We start from the raw sequence: 19,500 nt of genomic DNA, 5'->3' as shown, positions 1-19,500 counted from the left end.
ATACTTTTAAAGAATACTCTCCCCTCCCCTCCCTGAGGATCAGGGTGTTGGAGAACAGCCGTGGTTGTGTGACCTGCTTGAGGATCTCCTGGGTTTGCTGCTTGCTGACCTGGGGGACAGTCTGTGCCTCCTCCATCCCGTCCCTTTGAACAGCAGCAGCGGATACGGCTGCGTAGATCCCACTTAGCGAGTTGTGAGCTAGTAAAGGTTAGTCTGAAGTATCTGTCCTTAACTGACTGGCCCTAGTGCTCAATGTGACTTCAGCTGTAGTACAGTGCTGCTCAGCCCCTTCCATTTTATTCAGGAAACGTGTAAAAGCTCTTGCTTTCTTGTATTTTCTCTGTGATTTGCTTTCCTCTGTTACTTGTCTCTCACGGTAGTGGTGCCATCTCTGAACCTGTAATGTGTTTAAAGGAGTTAATGGATAGCCCTGTACACAATGTAGATATTATTTTTGTAAAATCTAGGGCTGAGTTAATGGACAAGAGTACATCAGCTGTTTCCTCCCCCCCCCGCCCCGGTAAAGAATTCAAAGGTGGTTCTTGTCCATTAACCCTGACCATTATTTCCCTGTATATTATGTTAATGTAGCTCATTTTGTAATTTGTTAACTAGATCAGGTCACGTCAGCAATTGTTGATGCACTGATTGGTGGAAATGTCCATCAGTTACCTGAGTCACAACTCAAGCTAAACTCTACAACTGGTAGTTTAGAATCCATACATAGAAAAAGGTTCTCCCTATAATGGGAGAAGGTGATTTTTATGAATACAAAGTGTGTTAATTTCAGTTTTGTATGTTTAACTTTTATTAAATAAAGTGTTTAAAATCTGCTGGATATATTTGGCAAAGTGGAATTGGATGTGGTGGTGGGGTGGCAAATTACCTGGGAAGTGTACCTATGGAACCTGCTGGAATCAGGGCAATACTCAAAGGTGAACCGAAAGTACTTTGCACCTACTGCAAGATGGGAGTAGGTGGTGTCTGATTCCTCATCTTCACTGCTACTGGGGGTGGGAGGAGGGAATCTGCATAGAAAAGCTTTCAAGAATAAAATCTGTTTAGAAGTGTGTACAGCAGCCTGCAGGGAAACATCCCAGCAGCGATGCGACATGACAAAGGTGATAGCACTGATAGCTATGACATGTTACCCGTCATCCTTCAGATGGCTTGATACAGCATTACTGCACCCCCTTCCTTACCCAAAAGGACCATCCTGAAGCTAGAACTGAACTGGGTAGAACTGAAGTTTTCAGGAAGCCTTTGCTTAACTCCACCTATTGTTTCTTTTAAGAAAAGAAGGGAAAAAGCCTTTGGAGAAAGAGACTTAATCCATAGCCAGCGTGCACTGCACGTGCTCATCCCTTGATGTAGTGATGACAATACACAGTCTGTCACGGGCTGGACTGTTCCCCAGCCCTGAAGAGAAGTGAAGGCACAGCAAGTTGCTGTGGGTGTACCAGCCTACCTGGTGCTCACAGACAGTCCAGGTTAAACCCTGCCTTACCTGGAAGAGACCAGGACACACAGATGCACCAGTATGGCTGGGGTGGGCCAAGCTACAGCAGAGATTGTTGAATCAGAAACTGTAACTACTACATATTTAGTACCACAACCCTAGTACCAATACCCACAGACTCCTTATTTCTGCTTCTGCCTGATAGCGATTAGTGCACATTTCAGAAGGAAATTAGCAGAGAAGGCAGGGTCAGTTCCATTAAACAGCCTCCTGTGTTCATCCTCCCAAGCATCAGTCAGACCTGCTGGCCAGTTCCAAGGAAGTTTGAAGGCACAATGGTACTTTCCAGATACTTTGTGTGAGCAGAGAGAAAGGACACACTCCACGTGCCTACAGGTCCCACAGGACAGCTAAGAGACTGTATCACAGACATGGAGGAGTTTCAGTCACTATCAATCAGGTCACAGAACTTGTCGCTTACCAGAGAATCCATGGGACAAAGCCCTGGGAAAACCACCAGACTTTATGCTGTTACTTATAGACATCTTTTTCATTATCATTTGCCTCTCTAACCTCAGAATGAAGTCTTGGGTTTTACCATTCTCTTCCAGGAAGTGACCCCATGTTTCTTTCCAATGGCTGGTGCCAGAAAATATGCTACAAGAAAAAGCTTATGATGCTGAAAAGCTTATGATGCTGAGAGGGAAAAACCTCATAAATTACTACCTCTATTTAGTGCACATGATAGATAACCCTCCCACTGAAGCCAAATGTTTCATCTGTTTCAAGAGGGCAACACAGAAATACAGACCACAAACAGGGAGATGAGGAGCAGGAGCTCACAGGCTAGAAATAGATGGTATCAAACAAAACAAAGGAAAACAAAAGCACAGCCCCTGGGATAAAGCAGCTCTGTCCAGTTAACCCCTTTGTTATTGACCTACAGATTTCTTGAGGCAGATGGATTTGAGAGCACCTTCAGCATGACATGTCTCTAATGGAACAGACATTGTATCGACCTTCAAGGGACAACAGGATAACTGTGACAAATGCAGCCAGGGAGTCATTGCCACCGTGACTGCTGACATGAGATGACACGCTGTAATATGCCTGTGTCAGGAGAAGGAAGGAAAGTGAGTGCTGGATGGGTTTTGTAATGGGTTTTTCCATAGCAAAAGGACCCACCAAGAATCTAGTTTACAGAGGAAAGGCTTGATGGAGTGAGCTTAGGAGGGAGCTGAGGCATGTGCATCTACTATGTGGGCAAGCTGCTCAAGGAAAGTACATCCAGTTCTGGTTCTTACATGAAAAGTCACCATATTCTTCTAAAATGAAGCAGAAAATAGATGTAGCCCTTCAGTTACTCTATAAACACAAAGCAGAAAAACAATGGCACCCATAAAGCAAGCCATAAGAAAACCTTCACACAATTTGGCAAAGATTAAAAGGAAAATGTAATTCCACCCCAAACTGCCACGTGGTGAGAGCGTTACTCTGGGTGAAACTATAGCTAATGTGGTTGCTAGAGCCCCGGGCCACAGAGGAGAGGACCGGGAGTGAAGTGCTTCACTTTACTCTCTGCTTATGGAGGAGTAAAGCGATGCCTCAGAAGCAGCACAAATCCCACATCACTGTGCATTAAGAAATGCCAGAGTTGGGAACCCAACAGCAACGTGCTTTCAGTGCCTTTGTCTTTCAGGATGAATGAAAATAACTCATTCTTTTTATTACAGAACCTGGCACACGGGACTGCTCCCAGCAGGGACAGCTCAGGAGATTCATGCGCTTTCAAGCAGAGGAGCTATTAGGATCATCTAAGTGGTATCCTGCATAACCATATGAATTGACCTGTATGTATGAAACCTTCTCTGAGCTAATATTCATCTAGAATGCAACCAACCCCATGTCTTCACAGTTACTGTAAAGGCTCTTAACTCTGGTTTATGCCTGGTCCTCCTCCTGGCTGGACCACTGCTGCTAGCTGAGCGCTCAGGCAGGTGGTGGGTGATGGAAACTCATCTGCTGTTTTCTCCATTGTATTTGCACTTGACATCAAGATCCCTTCGAGGCCACAACACTAGGAAAGGCAGGAGATATCAAACTGGCCCTGGAGCATACAAGCAAACATTTCAGACACATTTATTCCAACCATATCACTGTTTTATACCAACCAGGAGAGCAAAGTCATTCCAAACCCCTTGAACTTTAGCATCTCCTTGCTGTGGTATTTCTTTCCCAAGCAGCCATTTAAAACAAACAGAAATAACAGGAAGGAAGAGGTGAAGGCACAGCTACAGAAAAGGGTCATAAATAAATAAACCCACTGGTGTTCAACTGCTCAGCACCAGGGCTGCTGGTGGTCAACACTTTCAAGAAGAATAATAATGAATAAATAATTATAATAATATAGAAGAATAAAAATGAATAACATCACTTGCTAGAGCTAAACCTTCCCACTTTTCAGAACCAAACCTTGTGTCATCCAGAGATTATACAGGCCCCAAACATAAATCCTCTTCTTTGGAAACCCCCAGGCTTCACTTGTTAACCTGGAGCTCAGTTCTGCCTGCAAAGGACTTCTGCTCCCGCCAGGTCACCTTCCAGAAGGAAGAAGAATGGATGCACCGAGACACTGGATTACATACACACAAGTGAAAACAGCTTTAAGAGCAGCAACCTGATCCAGAGTTAGAAAGCAAATTCATTTCAAAACCCCTAAACAAACAGAAATCATTCACTGCAGCCATGCGAAGATCATTTCTCTGCTCAAGCAACTGTTGTGCCTCTTGCAGGGGATGACACATTTTGGAAGACAGTAGGGAAAACATCAGGTTATTTAAACACAGGCAACTTATCACAGTGCAGAAGTCTCCAGCAGACTCACTCAGGATCTTCCCATCGCAGGACTGAAGGGCACAAGAAGAACAAGGAGTCGGCTGCGGTGACACAAATGACCCAGATGGAAGAACACGACTCATATCAGATACAGAAATGTTTAATGGCATTAAAGTGCTACTTTAATGGGGACCATATGCTAACATTTAAACACAATTCCACTGCACTGCTAAATACGGTTGTCTTTAATTTTTTTTATTGTATTTTACCTCTTTTTGCCCAACCCTACCTAAAACAATAAAATAAAATCTAAAGGAGTGAAATTAACAACCCATTCAAATCAGCAATAAGTTATGAATTTCATAAAGCATATTTTTTTCCTTTTTCTTTTTTTTTCTTAGTAATGAGGGGTAGTTAAATTACTGAAGGATATACAAAGTTTCAAACAATGCCATAGGTGAGGACTCTATTAAACTTGGAAAACAAAAGAATCCTGGCCATTAAAAAGACAAAAATAAAACCAAAAGCAAAGCCCTCAAAGTGCAGGTTAGAACGCTCGTCTTCATGAGAATTAGAAAACAGTTGCTAGAACAGCTCTTAACAGCACCTGCATAGGTAAGATGGCAAGGCCCTTGGGAACAGGACGTGCAGTCAAAACGGTACATTAACATGAGAGACGTGCTGAGCTTAACTAGGTTAACTACTGGACTGGAACTTCAAAAGTCAGCAAAGGGAATGATTCTAAAAAGAAATCCGAAGAAACCCCCACTAAACCTGGCCTCTTCCAGCTAGCACAGCCTTCATCCGTTGGGTGCATGGCAAAAAAAAGCATCTTTGCATTTCATTGGGTCAAGTGCTTCATCGAAACAGAGATCTTCTCATGGCATAAATTCATATAAAAGACATCTAAGGTTTCGTATGGACAAGCTCTAAAAAGACGCATCAGACTTGGGGTGGTTTTCCCTCCCAACACATTTACAAATGTTTATCAAAAAATCTCTTCAAATAAAAAGGTCAGAGTGGCTCAGTATCTGGGTATGACTTTCTGGCGTGTCACCTCTCGTGTGTGCTGGTTTCTTTCTGTCCTCAGCTGGTTGTGTGCCTGAGCACGCACCTACCGGGAGATCTGCTGTCGGTGTCACAGCCAGAGGCATGACACAGCCCACGATGTGCTGGTACGTTACAAGCATGTACCCCTCACTTTAGCCCCGCAGCGGAGGTACTTGCTTATTAAATGATGTCCAACAGAAAGCTGAGCTGAATGGTGTTCTCTCCTGAACATCTCTCTTTGCAGCCCCTCTCTTTCTGCGCACAGAATGTGACCTTAATCATTATTGTCATTGTTACTCCTAGGCTACATAAGCCTTCTTGGATTTCCTAGTACATTACGACAGCATTGGATTGTGACAGACTGTAGGACACGGTCCTTTTAGGACCACAAAAGCTCTTCAGAAGGGCCTAAACTAGGTTGTTCAACCTGAATTAAATAGAAGACATTCTGACATTTCTCAGATCTTATGACAGAAAGAGAGGGATGAGTCTCTAGTATCCTCTTTCAAACAAAGAAATTCAAAACAAAGTGTTTCATCACTAAGGTCTAGATCCAGGTCCCACAGAAACAAACGGATTTCACTGACTTCACAGGGACTAGTGTTTGGTCTAGCTTTTTGCCAGCAGGAATTGGGATCGGTAACATGACCAAATGAACACATGTGGGTTTCTGTGGAGGCTTCCTTTACCCAAAAAGCTTTATGTACAGGTCTCTCCAGGACTAGCTGTCAATATGTCATTTCTGAAAGAGGATACTGGCATCTAGGCCCCAGTGTGATCACCCCAGTGAAATCATTCGCCCTGCACTGTTGTCTCACTTGGTTCTAGGAAGCAAACGAGAGCTTGAGACTGGCGCTGGAGTAACCCTCGTCACTCCCAATACTCTGCAAGCTGCTGTGATCATCAATGTCACTGATGCTGGTTGTGCTGATATTGTCCACTTCTCCATGGGAGAACTCTGTGCTTTCAACATCCACTTCAATCTCTTCTAAAAAGGAAAATAAGAGAAACACACACAGGTTAGCACCACAGGCCCAACTGCTCCCTTCAACCCAGCAAGCTGCTGGGGCTCCCCCACCGAGGGATGAAGCAGCATTCCAGCAGGAAGACTTCCATCCATTTCCCCGGAATGCTGTGGCTGTGGACATCATTTCAAAAACACTAGATACCAGCTTGGAGTTCTTCCTAGGGACTTGGCCTCCAGCATGCTGGCCTCACTATCAGTGTAGGTTGGCCAAACCACACACTGAACTTGTTATACTACCTCCTTCTTTGGAGCTCTGGTATCCCAGTGTTGGAAACAAAAACAGTGGGCAAAAGAAGAAATGGAGCATGAAGTTACACCAACACACACTACTTGCTTGATACTATGTTCCCAAAGCTGGGAACACTCATGTAGGGCATTACAGTGCATCACCATGGGGACTTGGGTTACTCTCAGAGATGCTCAGTGGACTTCAGAACATAAATGCTGCTTTTAAGAAAGCCTTAGAAAGCAGAGATCTAGTTAGCCAGGTATCTTGGCTCCTAAACCAGTTCAGAAATGTTCCAAAGGGACTTTTTTAAACTACAGACTCACACCCAAACTATACAGCACCTTTGGGTCTATCAGTAAATATCAACCATCCATTGTGCCTACACCTCTCACCACAGCAGAGATATTTAATGAAAGGTAAATCAGTCTGCCATTCAGATCATCTCTATCCAGTTTTAGCTGAGGAGGTAAACTCTATGGGAAGTATGGGGGAAAAAAGGAACGATTCCAGGAATTTTAAGAAGCAATTTGCCTGGCTCTGTTCTCTTGGTTATACCATGGCCTAAACACAGAATGAGAAGCTGGATGCTGCTTTGCAACATCCGTTCCAGTCCCACTAGTATCTGCTTATGTTTTCCTCTTTGTGTTGTTGAGGGATTCAGTAGACCAAAAAGCCCAATGGGTATCTTCACTTTACCATCAGGTGATAAGCTACCATCTTGTGATAACAAGTTGAGTGACACCCACCTCGCTCCGAGTCCGAGTGATCCGAGGAAATGGTAGATCCAATGCTGTCCATTCGTATTCGCTCTATTTCCTGAGGACCCTGTAGTTGTTCCAGTCTTCTCTTTAGGAATCTTTGTTCTCGTTCCAGGTTCTCAAGCTGGTGCTGGCTTCTCCTCTCAGCCTCTTCAAGTTTCTGACATGAGCAAATATGACTCAATAATTCATTTCAGCCTTTTCCCCTTCTCTCCCACCTCCACTGCCCAGCCACTTGCTTTGCTTTAGACCTTCCCAGGGCCCAGAAGGATTTAAGCTGCAACAGAGCCCTCAATCAAGCTGCCTTGCAGTCCCTAAGAACAATGCCATCTCCTCACATCTCTTCCACCTCCCGAGCCCTGATAAATTATACACATTAGTATAAAAAGTCTCTGAGGACAAAGCCTCTACAGGGGGAACGACTGGAAATGCAGCGGTTTGAGGGTCATTCTATGTGGATTCAGCCACTTGCATTACCAAATCTGTCCACGAAGGGGCCTCAATGCCCTTAACTAAACATACTGGGGGTTTGTTACGATAAGCTGCAACATAAAAACGTGCTCCGGGAGCTGTGTGCTCCTTGCTGCGTGGTTTCGTCGGGTTTCTCAGAAACACTTTTCTATTCAGTAAGCGATTTACATAACCTACTACAGATTTCTTTGATCACAGCTGGGAAATCTACCAGGGCACTGTTCTTTGTTTCCTACAACAAGCACATTGCATAAGGAGGAGTCATTTCAGGCTAACGCCGTCCCTTCAGCAGTGCTTTTCCTCCCTCCTTCACCACCCATCCTCCCTCCCGCTATCCTGACCTGCGACAAAGTATTTCAGCTTCTCCCAAATACTGACAATGCTGCATTTTTCTTTCCGTGCTTTGCTTTCCCAAACGTGAATCTAGAAGAACAGTGGGCTAGCTGGCAGGTTCACACATGGAACCCCAGCAAGCCAGCCCCGTCTCACGCTCCTGTGACTTGTGCTAATGCTTCAGCAGTGGAAAGTCACTAGCACGTCACATTTCCCATCAAAACGCAGCCATTCAACAGTAGGCATGTTTTTCTTTAAAGAGATTCAGCTGTCAATGAATGATGACAATAGAGAACAAGCCCCCTGCCCCTGCTCTCCAGATCAATCATTTCTGTAGTTAACACAGTTCATTATGGACTCTCTAACAATGCAGCTTGTAGCACTGATAAATGATGAACCAAGGGGACAAGGCTTCCTTGTCTTTGTTTCTTTTAAAGGTGTCAGTCTTCTTCAACAGTCACCTCTAGGCAGCAAGAGCGAGCCACTGAACTGCACTTCCCAAGAGCCCAGGCTGAAAGCAGGTGGGAAAAGCAGCTCTTACCTTGATATGTGCTTTGGCTTTGTTGAGCAGCCCAAGCGTTGTGTGCCGGGTGCAGTCTGGTCCTAGCGGTATCAGAACTTTCAAGCGTTCTAGACACAGGCGGAGGTGAGCTCGGCTGCGAGGGGAGGAGAGGAACATCAGAGCTCTGCTTTCAGAAGGGAACATCATTTCTTCTCTACCTCCCTTCTACAAGGCACTTTGCATGTTTCCCCCTTCCCACACATCACAAGATTCCCACAGGTACCAGGACACACTGCCACTGAACTATTTACAGTCCAAACATCAGCTGCTCACCAACACTCACATTATTACTAACCTCTGACAGACACTGTTTATTTTCTTGCTGTCTGAACTGATAATGTGACTCATCAGGATGAGCTTTTTGCAGCGTCTAATGGTTCAAGCACCTCATGGATTTCCCCTCTCTCAGCTCCCTGCTGCCAAGAAGAACTTCTGTGAAAGCAGTTTTGCTGCCCCTTGCACACTTGTGCATTGCTGGTTGGGACATTTGCTATGAACTGATCTAAGCACTGTCTTTTTGCACAACATTAAGAAAGATCCAATAAGAAAAAACACCCAAACAATCCCTGCTGTCAGTAAAGGAGATAGGAGGATGGTAGCTCCTAAGGACTGCACTCTTCCTCCCTCCCAGGCCCAGGTCTGAAACATGGATGTCCCATCCCTGGTAGTGTTCAGGGCCAGACTGGATGGGGCTTGGAGCAACCTGGTCTAGTGGAAGATGTCCCTGCCAATGGCAGTGAGCTGGAACTGGGTGATCTTTAAGGTCCCTTCCAACCCAAACCATTCTGTGATATTCTATGATATGTCCTGGGGAAAACGGTTCAGGCAGTAGTGGCAAAGCACATGGTCTGTTTCTGCCGTCTCCTCCTCTGTATTCACATATGCAGGAATGAACAGCACATTTATGGAAAACTATCCAGTCTGGGTTGCCTTTCCCCCCTCCTTCTCTCTTTCACAGACATTAATGATTTATGTCCAAACTTGTCATCCCAATCAATAACACAATGACATCAGCTCCACCATTCACAGGCAAGAAATACTGGTGCAAAAGAGCCCTGAAAGCCTATCCCAGCCCCTGCTCAGGCACAAAGAAACTGAATCATAGCCCCATCCATCTCAATGCAGGGGAAGAAGCAAAAGGAAAACAGAAAAGAAACCAAGAGCAGAGACAGTTCATTTCCATTTGTGTTTCAAATTCACTATTGCCCCCGGTTTGAAAGGGGTGGGGGAGAGGAGTCTGTAATCAGGCAATTATGCCAGTGACAAGCAAGGATGATTAAGGGTGGAAGGGTCAGGGGTTTTGCTGATGAACTGTCAGCACGGGAGTGTTCACTAGAGGTGCTGTAGCTGTGAGCTCCTCACTGCTTCAATTACACATCTCCTTAGGAAGGGTCCATCATTCTGTCTCGAGAACAGCCACAGGGCTGCATATAACCAACAAGGGCCTTGAAGAACGTGTGTTTTCCATGAAATGTTAACAACTGGAGGGGTGGGAAAAGAGACATCATAATCCAAAAATCAAACTGAAAAAAAACCACAAATCACCTCAATCTCCTCTTTTACTTTTCAGCTTGCTCTAGGGCAAATCCCATTTTCCCAAAACCCCATGGCTGGCATGGGGAGGTTTTGTTCTACCTGGAAGCCCACTTTAAACATAGAGCTTCATCAACAGGAGTTGTGTGCACCCATTACAGCTGTTTGCCCAACGTCCCCTGATGACCTGTAGTGTCAGCAATGAGTAAGCACTGCTGGCTCATACTGGCACTGTACTTCATGTCATCCCACAGAGACTGACTTCTTGCAGCTAGAGAACAGAAGAGGACAACGATCTTGTGGTCAAAGACATTGTGGGGTTTTAACCCATTTTGGGCTATGCAACAGAAGCAAGTCACTGAGTCAGAGTTGTCAGAGCACAGCCATCAAGCTGCAGCACAGAGCAGCACATGTCTCTTCACAGCATGAGTCGAAGCACTGGCCATAGACTTCACCTACGGGATCAGCCCAGGTTAAATATGCATCTAAAGATGTGTGCGAAGATCTAGAGGCTGAGGAGCAAGGCTGATTCCACCTAACAGGAGACTTGGTACATAGCATCTGCTACAGGTAGGGACCACAGACTCCTCCTGCCCTGCTGAGCAAGGGCACCTCCCAGCCCATGGTGGAAACTGAATTATTTGTGCAATAGCAAACAAGAAGTTTGGGGAATCAACATCTAACCAGTGCCAATCATACCACAATCCACTTCTAAATGCAGAGAGCAATGGACAACACATCTACAGCCCAAAGTTTGGGCTGAGTCTCAGCACTGGAGGTTTTACCAGGAAACAGGGAAGGCACTGCACCAGGAACTGCAATTCCTGGAACCAGGGATCAACTTTGAGCAGGAGTGAGCACCAAGTACTGGCTGGATTGCTGGGAATGTGGTTAAAAGTATGGCATTGATCAAAAGCTAGGCTATGTACAGACCCAATGAGATCCACACTGTTAAGCACCTGAAAGCCATATGCAAAGATCCAGCCTGCAATAAAACCCTGGGCACCAAAACACTTCCCACTGTGCCCCAGAACCACAGCGGATTGAAGGTTACTGCACTCTGCAGGCCCTGACAAGGGCAGGGAGAGGACAAAGCAGTCAGAGGGTCTGTCCTCATGAGGACACAGAGAGTTACTTCCTTGGCATGCAGGGCTCCAAAGTGGACATTCCCCCATTTCCAGATCCCCACATTGGATCTCAAAGCCCAGAAAATGGCCCAGGCTCACACAGATGGTTTTAAGCTCTGCTGGCTGGCCACCAAATGCCTGCAGCAAGGGTGATGGCAGAGGCCATCAGCAGGGGACACCCATCTGTGACATAGGGTGTGAGCTGATAAGCAGATAGCACAGCTCGGGCAATGAGTACACTGCACGTCCAGGTTGTGCTGGCTGAGCAGAGGCTGGTTTGGAACAGGTTTGACCAAAGCAATCACTTCTGTGCTGCTCTTGGATTTTCCCCTTATTTTGTACTCAGAGTTGAGCCGCTGCAAACCTCAAGTGTGTTTGTATCTCCAGCCACAGCTCACAGAGGGAAACACACAGGGCCTTACATCAGCACACAGTAGCAGGCCAGCCTTAGTGCACAGGCCAGTACAGAGCAGGGACAGCCAGGCCCTTCAACCAGCAGTCACCTCCTGCTCAGGAGCTACTGGACCTGGGAACCGAGATAGCAAAGAGCAAAACCCAAACCATCCTGGCATGCCAGCATGCTGCTTTCCTTTTCCTGAGGAAAAAAATCATTACTGTGAAGGGGCTGAGGCGCTGGCACAGGGTGCTCAGAGAAGCTGTGGCTGCCCCATCCCTGTCAGTGTTCAAGGCCAGGTTGGACAAGGCTTGGAGCAACTTGCTCTAGTGGAAGGTGTCCCTGTCCCTGGCAGGGGGCTGGAGCCAGATGATCTTTAAGGTCCCTTCCAACACAAACTATTCTGTGATTCTATGATTCAGAGAGATCAAATCCAACAGCTTCCCCAGTTCTCCCCCCTCTGAAGTGTTCAGTACTTTGCCTTCGCATTTTTAAAACCTATCCCGGTCACAGTCCCTGACCTCCCTCAACTTCCACAGCCCAAGTGGACCACGATGGGTTCTTAAAGCACAGAGCACACAGACAGGTCTGACACACTAATAGGTGGCTTCAGTAAAACCCAAAATACAACTCCAGAGCACAAAAGCACCACAAGAAATTTAGCTAAAACTCCATTTCAGAGAGAAAGCACTCACCAACATATTAACCTTTCTTATCGAGTCCTCGAGCTGTACCTGGACAGCTGTAATCCCACAGGTCAGGCCATGATCCAAATGTCTTTCCCCCTTGTTTACCTGGACTCTGTTGCAACGTGGCTTTGACAACGCTGCAGGTTCTTGTATGTAATGAAAATACCAGCATTGTGCAGGCTCCCGACAGAGCCAGACGACTTTCCATGTAAACCACTGGATTATGCCAATATTTGATGCATCTGCCAATATCTGGAAAAACAAGTCTAAACGCCCATATTGTTATATAACAGAGAAACAACTCAGGCTTGGCGCAAAAGGCTGTTCCCTCTCGCTGCTTTGATCCCAGGGAACGCAGAGCATGACAGAAGGTGAATTCCAGTTTCAGCTGCGGCAGAAGCCTTTGCACACTTGCTGCAGGGGAGATGGGAGAAGCTGGAGCCCTTTCGCCTGCCTAAGCATCCTTGGAAAAAAACAGGCTTTCACAACATCATCCTGAGCACACGGTAGGTGCTGGATGTGCTGAAGAAGGAATCCATGGAGCATTTGAAAGGAGGGGGCTCTCCTCTTTATCAGGAGATCAGTCTGGTGCCCCACTCCTGCTCAGCCTGGTGAGGGGGAAATCTCCTGTTTGAGATTACCATGTGGGGCATCAGGGTGGCCAGAAATTGAGCAAAGCACCAGAGGGGCTTCAGAAAACCAGAGTGTAACACACACCTCTAATTCTATCCTGTTTTACCAGGCAACTCCGGCTAGGACAGAGCCCCTCTGCCCCTTCTGCTTCCCCCCCTTGCAGGGCCAGGGAGAGCCTAGAAGTAAAGTTCTCTAGTGGTGTGGAGGGCAAACAGAACAAGGATACCCTCTCTTCTCTTCCAGGAGCTGCTGTGGATGAAGAAGGTACATCAGCTCCTAAACCAGCAGCCCCATAGCCCTGCCAGCTGATCCACAACAAGCTATAAGGTGGCTGCATGTGGAAGAAGGTGGTGCTGGCCCCTGCAATGGCAGCCCCACTGCTGCCCACTGGGCACATGCTGTTCTCCCCCCTTTCCCTTTGTGCCTGTGTGAGAGCTTCTGACTGAATTTAGACTATCTACTTCTATCCCACAGCTTCCCTCCAAGCCCAAGCCCCCCAGCCCTTGGTCCTAAGCCCCTCTCAGAGAAGCCTGGCCCCTGCTCTGTGCAGTCCCTCCTTGCACTTGGCTCTGCCTGGCTGCAGAGGGCTGCAATTTCACAGCCTGCTCTCCTCTTCTCTCCTCTCCCAATGACATCATCTACTCTGATTATATAAAGCACAGGGAGGAAGCCTTTATTTATGCATGCTTTTTGCTCATAGCTTCAGCTGCCTCCCTGTACAACATGCACTCAAACCCCACTGCAGGAACTGAGCTCTCTTTTGCCTGGATCAAAACTGCAGTGCAGAAAATGATGTGGGTGCAAAAAAAAAAAACCAAACCCATTTCCTTCCCCCACTCCTCTGAGGACATTTTTGAGGGGTTTGGGGTAGGAATCAACCTAGCCCAACACTCTGCACCACAACAAGCTGGGCAGGAAGCCACTAACCTCCTTTCAAGCCTTGGGCCCGCTGCTTACAAAGCACAAGGGCTAGAAACCCACCTACTCTTAATGTCTCAGAAGCCCCTTGCAAGAGCCAGCCCAGGGCTGGAAGGCCACCAGCAGTGTCCCTCCCTGGACCCTGGTGGTCTCAGCCAAACCTTGGTGCACCCTGTGCTTGAGTGGGTCCTCCTGCTCGGATCCATCCTCCTCTTGTAAGTGTTGTAGCAATGGCTGTGGGCAAGACCACCATGGAGCCATTCCTGAACATCAACATCCCTGTAGAGACTGCAGCTTCTTTGCTAGGACAGGTTTGGGGTTTGTGGGGTGTTTTTCCACCTTTCACCATGGGCAGAAGCAATGGGAACTGAGAGCAGAAACTTTCTGTGCTGAAGAGTCAGTCACACACGTGCACAGTCAGCTCTGAAGCAGCAGGTTTACCAGATTCAGCACTATCCCCTAGTCAGACACTGCTGACGGGCTTTGCTGAATCAAGGCCTGAACATCTGCAAAACACACACATGCACGGACACACACACACACAGACACACACACTCTCCTCCCATCTTTGAAAGATGAAGCCTCCCTCCCAGCAGCAAATGACCAAGTCGCCTCCAGAAGCTCTTCAAAATGCTGAATTCTGATTTTCGCATGTTGAAAGAAGGGAGCATCTGAGGGAAAAGAAAAGCATTTCCCAGATATTTTTGTACTACGCCTGCAGGTCTACAGGGCTTGAATTCAACAGTGGATTTAAGCATGTGCTTAACATTAGGAATATGCTCATGTCCCACTGAGGCTAAACCAGACGCTTGATCTCTAAGAGATGTTAAAAGCCAGAACCAAACCAAATGCAGCGCCAAAAGAACCAGCAGAAGGTAGATCCTAACATGGAAAAGGACATTATCATCCTTCCCCTCTGCCCTCCTCCTCTTCCCTCTACACCTTTTCAAAGCCAAGTCTAATTTAACCCTGAAATTAGAAACCACCAACTTTGTTTGGATTTCAGAGCTAAGAGATTACTTAAAAAATTCAGGAGGGAATCACCGGTTAAAGAAAGCAGTTCCTGGAGAAATACAAGTGACCCCACATCAATAATTCACTGGATGAGAATGATTTTTTGATAAAAGTAATGAGAAACACATGCAGAAACCACAGGGCAGAGAAAATGGGGAAAAATAATGGATTCCTTCTGAAAGCAATTCACAGGTCAGAGGCGAGCTTATCTCTAACAGCCATCATCTGACTTGATCTCCTTGCTCTCATGTCTCATCTGACTTGCTCTCCTATGTAACCCCCAGCCCTCTCTGCAGTATCTGCCCCCCTGCTTCACTGAACACTTGTCTTCAGTGAAGGAAGAGGATGTGCCAAGCACCTGGATGGGGAGGCACTAGGAGACAGGCAGTGCTGCTCTTCTGCAGAGCATTATACAGGTGGCACCCAGCCAGCCTGCAATAGACACACCACTCACCCCCATTCCACAGGACACCACAGACGAGACACGCGCTTGAGAAGAAACCTGGCTCAGAAATATGCACTTAAAAGTTATTATTCTCCACCTAAGCTGTGAAATCATTCAGAACAAGCCTTGCTTTCTGATTGTAAATCAGGTCTCTTCTCAGGTTTATTTGTTTTCCTGCATTTGCTCCTGGCTGAAGGAAATACTTGCTCATTGCCTCTGTTTCCAGTCAATTTCTACCGATGGCTTCCTGGCATGTAAGAGTATTTGTATTCCAAATGCTAATAAAATGTACCATGAAAAAGTAATTGGAAAAAAAAAAATAAGCCTTTAGATCTTTGCATTTTTTTAAGCTTTTCTATCATTTAAAATAAACAAAGAAATGAAAATTTAGGCCTGACAATAAACAGAGTTGACAATGTGATACAAATACAAATTTAAAGGAAAAAAAAGAGTTCTATGGGCACCATTTTCAGCCTGATCTTAATCATGCCAGATCTGTCTGAGGAAGTTAAAGATGAGCACACACCAACTGCATTCTCCAATCAAGGGCAGATGAAAAGCAAACCACAAATGAACAGGCCCATGATTAAACAACAATAAGACAAATAACAGTAATAAGAACTCAAAACCAAGGCAATGCAGCTTTTCAAAGGCACACAAATCAAGGCACCTCTGCCACGTTACAAGCTACATGACAGGGAGATAACGGGTGGCACAGTGCTTCAGAAAGCAGCATCCTGATTCAAGCCCGTAAGTGGAAATGAAATACAGACAGCAATGAATTTATGAGCTCTGCAACAGCAGTATTTTGTCCAAAGGACACCTCAGTCACAAATCCAAAACAAGGTACACTGGCAAAGGAAGTCCTTTGCACACACAAATACCCCCAGCTCTTCTAGATGGGAAGACTCTTTGCTGATTTCAGCTTTGGAAGAGCTTTAAGCTCTTGGCAAACAGGCTGCAAGACCAACAAACCTTGTGCCAAATGGTCTGTTGCCACCACTGGTCTGCTCCAGCATGGGTCCTTCTAGCTTACTACTGCAGTCTGGCGGGAGACACACTCTTTCCATGTCAAGGTCTCTCCCTTGCCTGAGATCCTTCTAGGTACAGAATCAAATACTACTGAGGGCTCTCCTAATTTCATCTTGATTTTGAAGGCAAATTAATTATTTCAAGGCTTTCCAAAATCAAAAATGGGGAAGAGAGGAACAGAGGGAGGGGGGAAATCAGGCAGTCTGCAATCCCTTGGTCACATATGGGAGATGTGGATGAAAGATTTGGCTTTCCTGTAGAACAGGAGTCTCCTGAGCTGCAATATGGAAGGAGAATACACACTTTTAGCTTTAGCTCCCAAAGGTTGGTCAGTCTGTCCACACTGTGTGGACACCAAGTGTTAATCATGTTGTTCAGTGGGTGCAGGGGTTGGCCTACAAACACCTTGTGTTACAAGGACATGTGAGAAAGCTTCCACTTCCAAGATTCAAGGCCACAGCACTGCAAACACTTCTGGAAGGCAAGGACTCCTACTCTCATGTCAGAAGGCACTTGAGGGAGTAAAATTACTCTCATCTCACACTGAGTCTCTACTACCTTCCTTTTCACTCTCTCCTCTGACCAGCACTGCAAAGGCTGGGCTGTTTGTTCTGCTATCACTAGCCATCATCCTTCAGCCTGCCCCGCTTCTGTCCTCTTCTCTGACAGACTGGGCTAGAAACTCTTTGGACCAAGAATACAGTTGCCAAATGCACTGGCATCTAAACAAGATCCTATGACTGCACTCAAAAATCTCAAATCAAGCTGATCCTAAACAATTAGGCTAAAGCAACATTATGATTCTGAAGCTGAAGCGATATATCTGGGGCTATTTTTATTCACACAAGAACTTCTGGGCCTTTGGGTCTTACTTGTTGCACATCTTGGAAGTTTTTCTCTTTGAACTAGAGGGCTAGAATACAGAAGCCTCATTTATATGAATAAAATAATAATAATAAAAGATTCCATCTGTAATCCCATGACTTCCAAACCTAGGATGCTTAAAGGAATGGCAAAAAAAAATTAGAATACAGATGCTCACAGTAATAAAAATGATACCATTTTGGAAGGTGCCTCCTCCAGAATGAACTCACAGCTGTTTGGTAACATGACTGCTCATCCTTTCCTAACCCCTTTGATCTTCAGAGGCACCAGTGAGACAGGCTGCTTAAACTCAGTAGAGAAAGACCAAATATAACAGCCTGTGCTTCACAATGAAAAGGTGATGAGAGCAGCATAGGTGGCCAGCGGCCCAGCAGACGAATGGAGGCAATCAATGCCTGGCATTCTCTTGCCCCTTCATTTTCATCCAGGTCCAGCACTGACCTCTCAGTTCATCAGTTCTCTGTGCCTTTCTTTGAGAAAAATTTGGACAGTTAAGAGATGTCAAACAGCAACAGATTTAACTCCCTCCCCCCAAAAAAATTATGTACTGATGATCTACTATTATTGATCCTGGCCTTTAGCCATGAAGTATTCTAATTCTGGTGCATATAATTAACTGAACTCTACTATAGCACAACACATAATGTCACCAGCTAAACCCCTTTTAGGCTGAGCTGTGCTTACAACAGCACGCTAAGCCCTACAGCCACCACAGGCCATAAATGCACTGCATCACATCCTCCTGACTTAAACACAGCCTAGTTTGCTGTTGGTATGGTCACGTCGAGGTACCTCTTGCACAAGATCATTTGGCACCAACATTTCCATCATGCTCACTGCCAACCACACAGGTATCACAGTTTTGTTACCCTGGCAGTATGATATGGTTACAAGCCTGCTTTTGGCTCTTGGGAAACATGCAAAGCACGCTGTAAACAGCAACGTGCAACCCAGGCTGGTTAATTATAAAGCCCCAACTAGCCCAGTCTAATAAAAACCCCATCTTTGTTAAAAGGTGGTTAAAAATAGCCCTGCTCTGTAAATAGCCAACAGTGTCCTGTGCTGCCCTCCTCACTAATCCCATTATAATTATCCTTCTAGGGATACACAGTGTGCTCACAGCCACAACGTCTGGTGATGCTGCTCCAACCAGTGCAGCATCCTTCTCCATACCACCACCATGCCTGCAAAGCAGCTGTGCCATTCATCAGGACTCTGCAGAGTGGTTCCTCTGCCAAAGAGGAGTAGGAATCTGCTTTGCTGTGACCTATGGATTTTCAGCTTTACTGCTAGAATTGGGTCAGCAGCAAAGATAGCCAAGATTTTCCAAACTCACCAGCTATTCTTGGTTATTCTGTTCAGAGGTTTCCTGGCTGAGCACTGTGCCTTTGGAAAGGAATGAGGAGGTATTGCAGGCTCCTGCAGGGCTTCTGCAGTCAAGACACTTGAGAAGCAGGGATACTCTCATGCCATAATCTTTAAATGCCTTCAAAACTGCCAGGCAATGGAAAAAGCTCTCCAGTTGGGATCTATATCACCAAGTCCTCAGAGCCTCTCAAGGAGGAATCAAAGATGGTGCACAACCTTTGTCTCTGCACTGAGACTGGAAGAACCTGAGTAATCAGGCAGCTTCCCTCCAGGCAAACGGAAAGTGACCCTGGACTGGTAACCTGGCTACAGCAGAATGGTCCATAGGGTGTCACAGCAGTAAAGGCACAGCCAGTAACTCAGATCAGAGCTCCTGTTGCTTCCTAATACTACGGAAAAAGACTTTGGTGCCTACTAAATAATCAGGTTTTAAACTACTAATGCCACTGACCAGTTGAAAGAAGCACTTGCTTTGTAAGACAGACATTTAAGTCCATCAGTGAAAGAGTAAAGAAATGCTACTAACTTGTTACTTGGGAAAACATATCTCCTGTTGTCAAAATAATAAGTGGGGAACATGTTGATATCAGGAATATACTCTGATCTAAAGAAAGCTGGGAAGGGACTTTTTTACAACGGCTTTAGTGACAGGACAAGGGGGGAATGGCTTTAAACTGACAGGAGAGATAGAGACTAAAGGAAGATTTTCTTTACTATGAGGGTGTTGAGGCACTGGCC

The 19,500-nt window shown here is 45.9% G+C and overlaps 1 protein-coding gene across 3 annotated transcripts in view; it reads right to left on the bottom strand.

Annotated features, from left to right (window-relative positions):
* Positions 1-4,438: 4,438 nt before the first annotated feature.
* Positions 4,439-19,500, bottom strand: part of MXI1 (MAX interactor 1, dimerization protein) — a 58,234-nt gene continuing 43,172 nt past the window's right edge. For 2 of the 3 annotated variants that reach the window (XM_057420924.1, XM_057420925.1), the window contains exons 4-6: positions 8,704-8,818; positions 7,347-7,518; positions 4,439-6,332 (exon numbers count right to left, since the gene is read on the bottom strand). In XM_057420924.1, coding sequence (XP_057276907.1) covers positions 6,169-6,332; positions 7,347-7,518; positions 8,704-8,818 — 451 coding nt within the window. In that variant the 3' untranslated portion in view covers positions 4,439-6,168. Of the gene's footprint in view, positions 6,333-7,346; positions 7,519-8,703; positions 8,819-14,573; positions 14,690-15,486; positions 15,508-19,500 lie in introns of those variants that run through there. The other variant, XM_057420926.1, reaches the window with a different exon arrangement.

Source organism: Pezoporus wallicus, unplaced genomic scaffold (genome assembly GCF_028554395.1).
Source record: "Pezoporus wallicus isolate ANWC-B61680 ecotype Strahan unplaced genomic scaffold, APGP_CSIRO_Pwel_v1 contig_3365, whole genome shotgun sequence".
In the NCBI taxonomy this organism is placed as follows: Eukaryota; Metazoa; Chordata; class Aves; order Psittaciformes; family Psittacidae; genus Pezoporus; species Pezoporus wallicus.
Note: the sequence above shows the minus strand (reverse complement) of the source record. Positions and strands in the feature narration are given on the sequence as shown.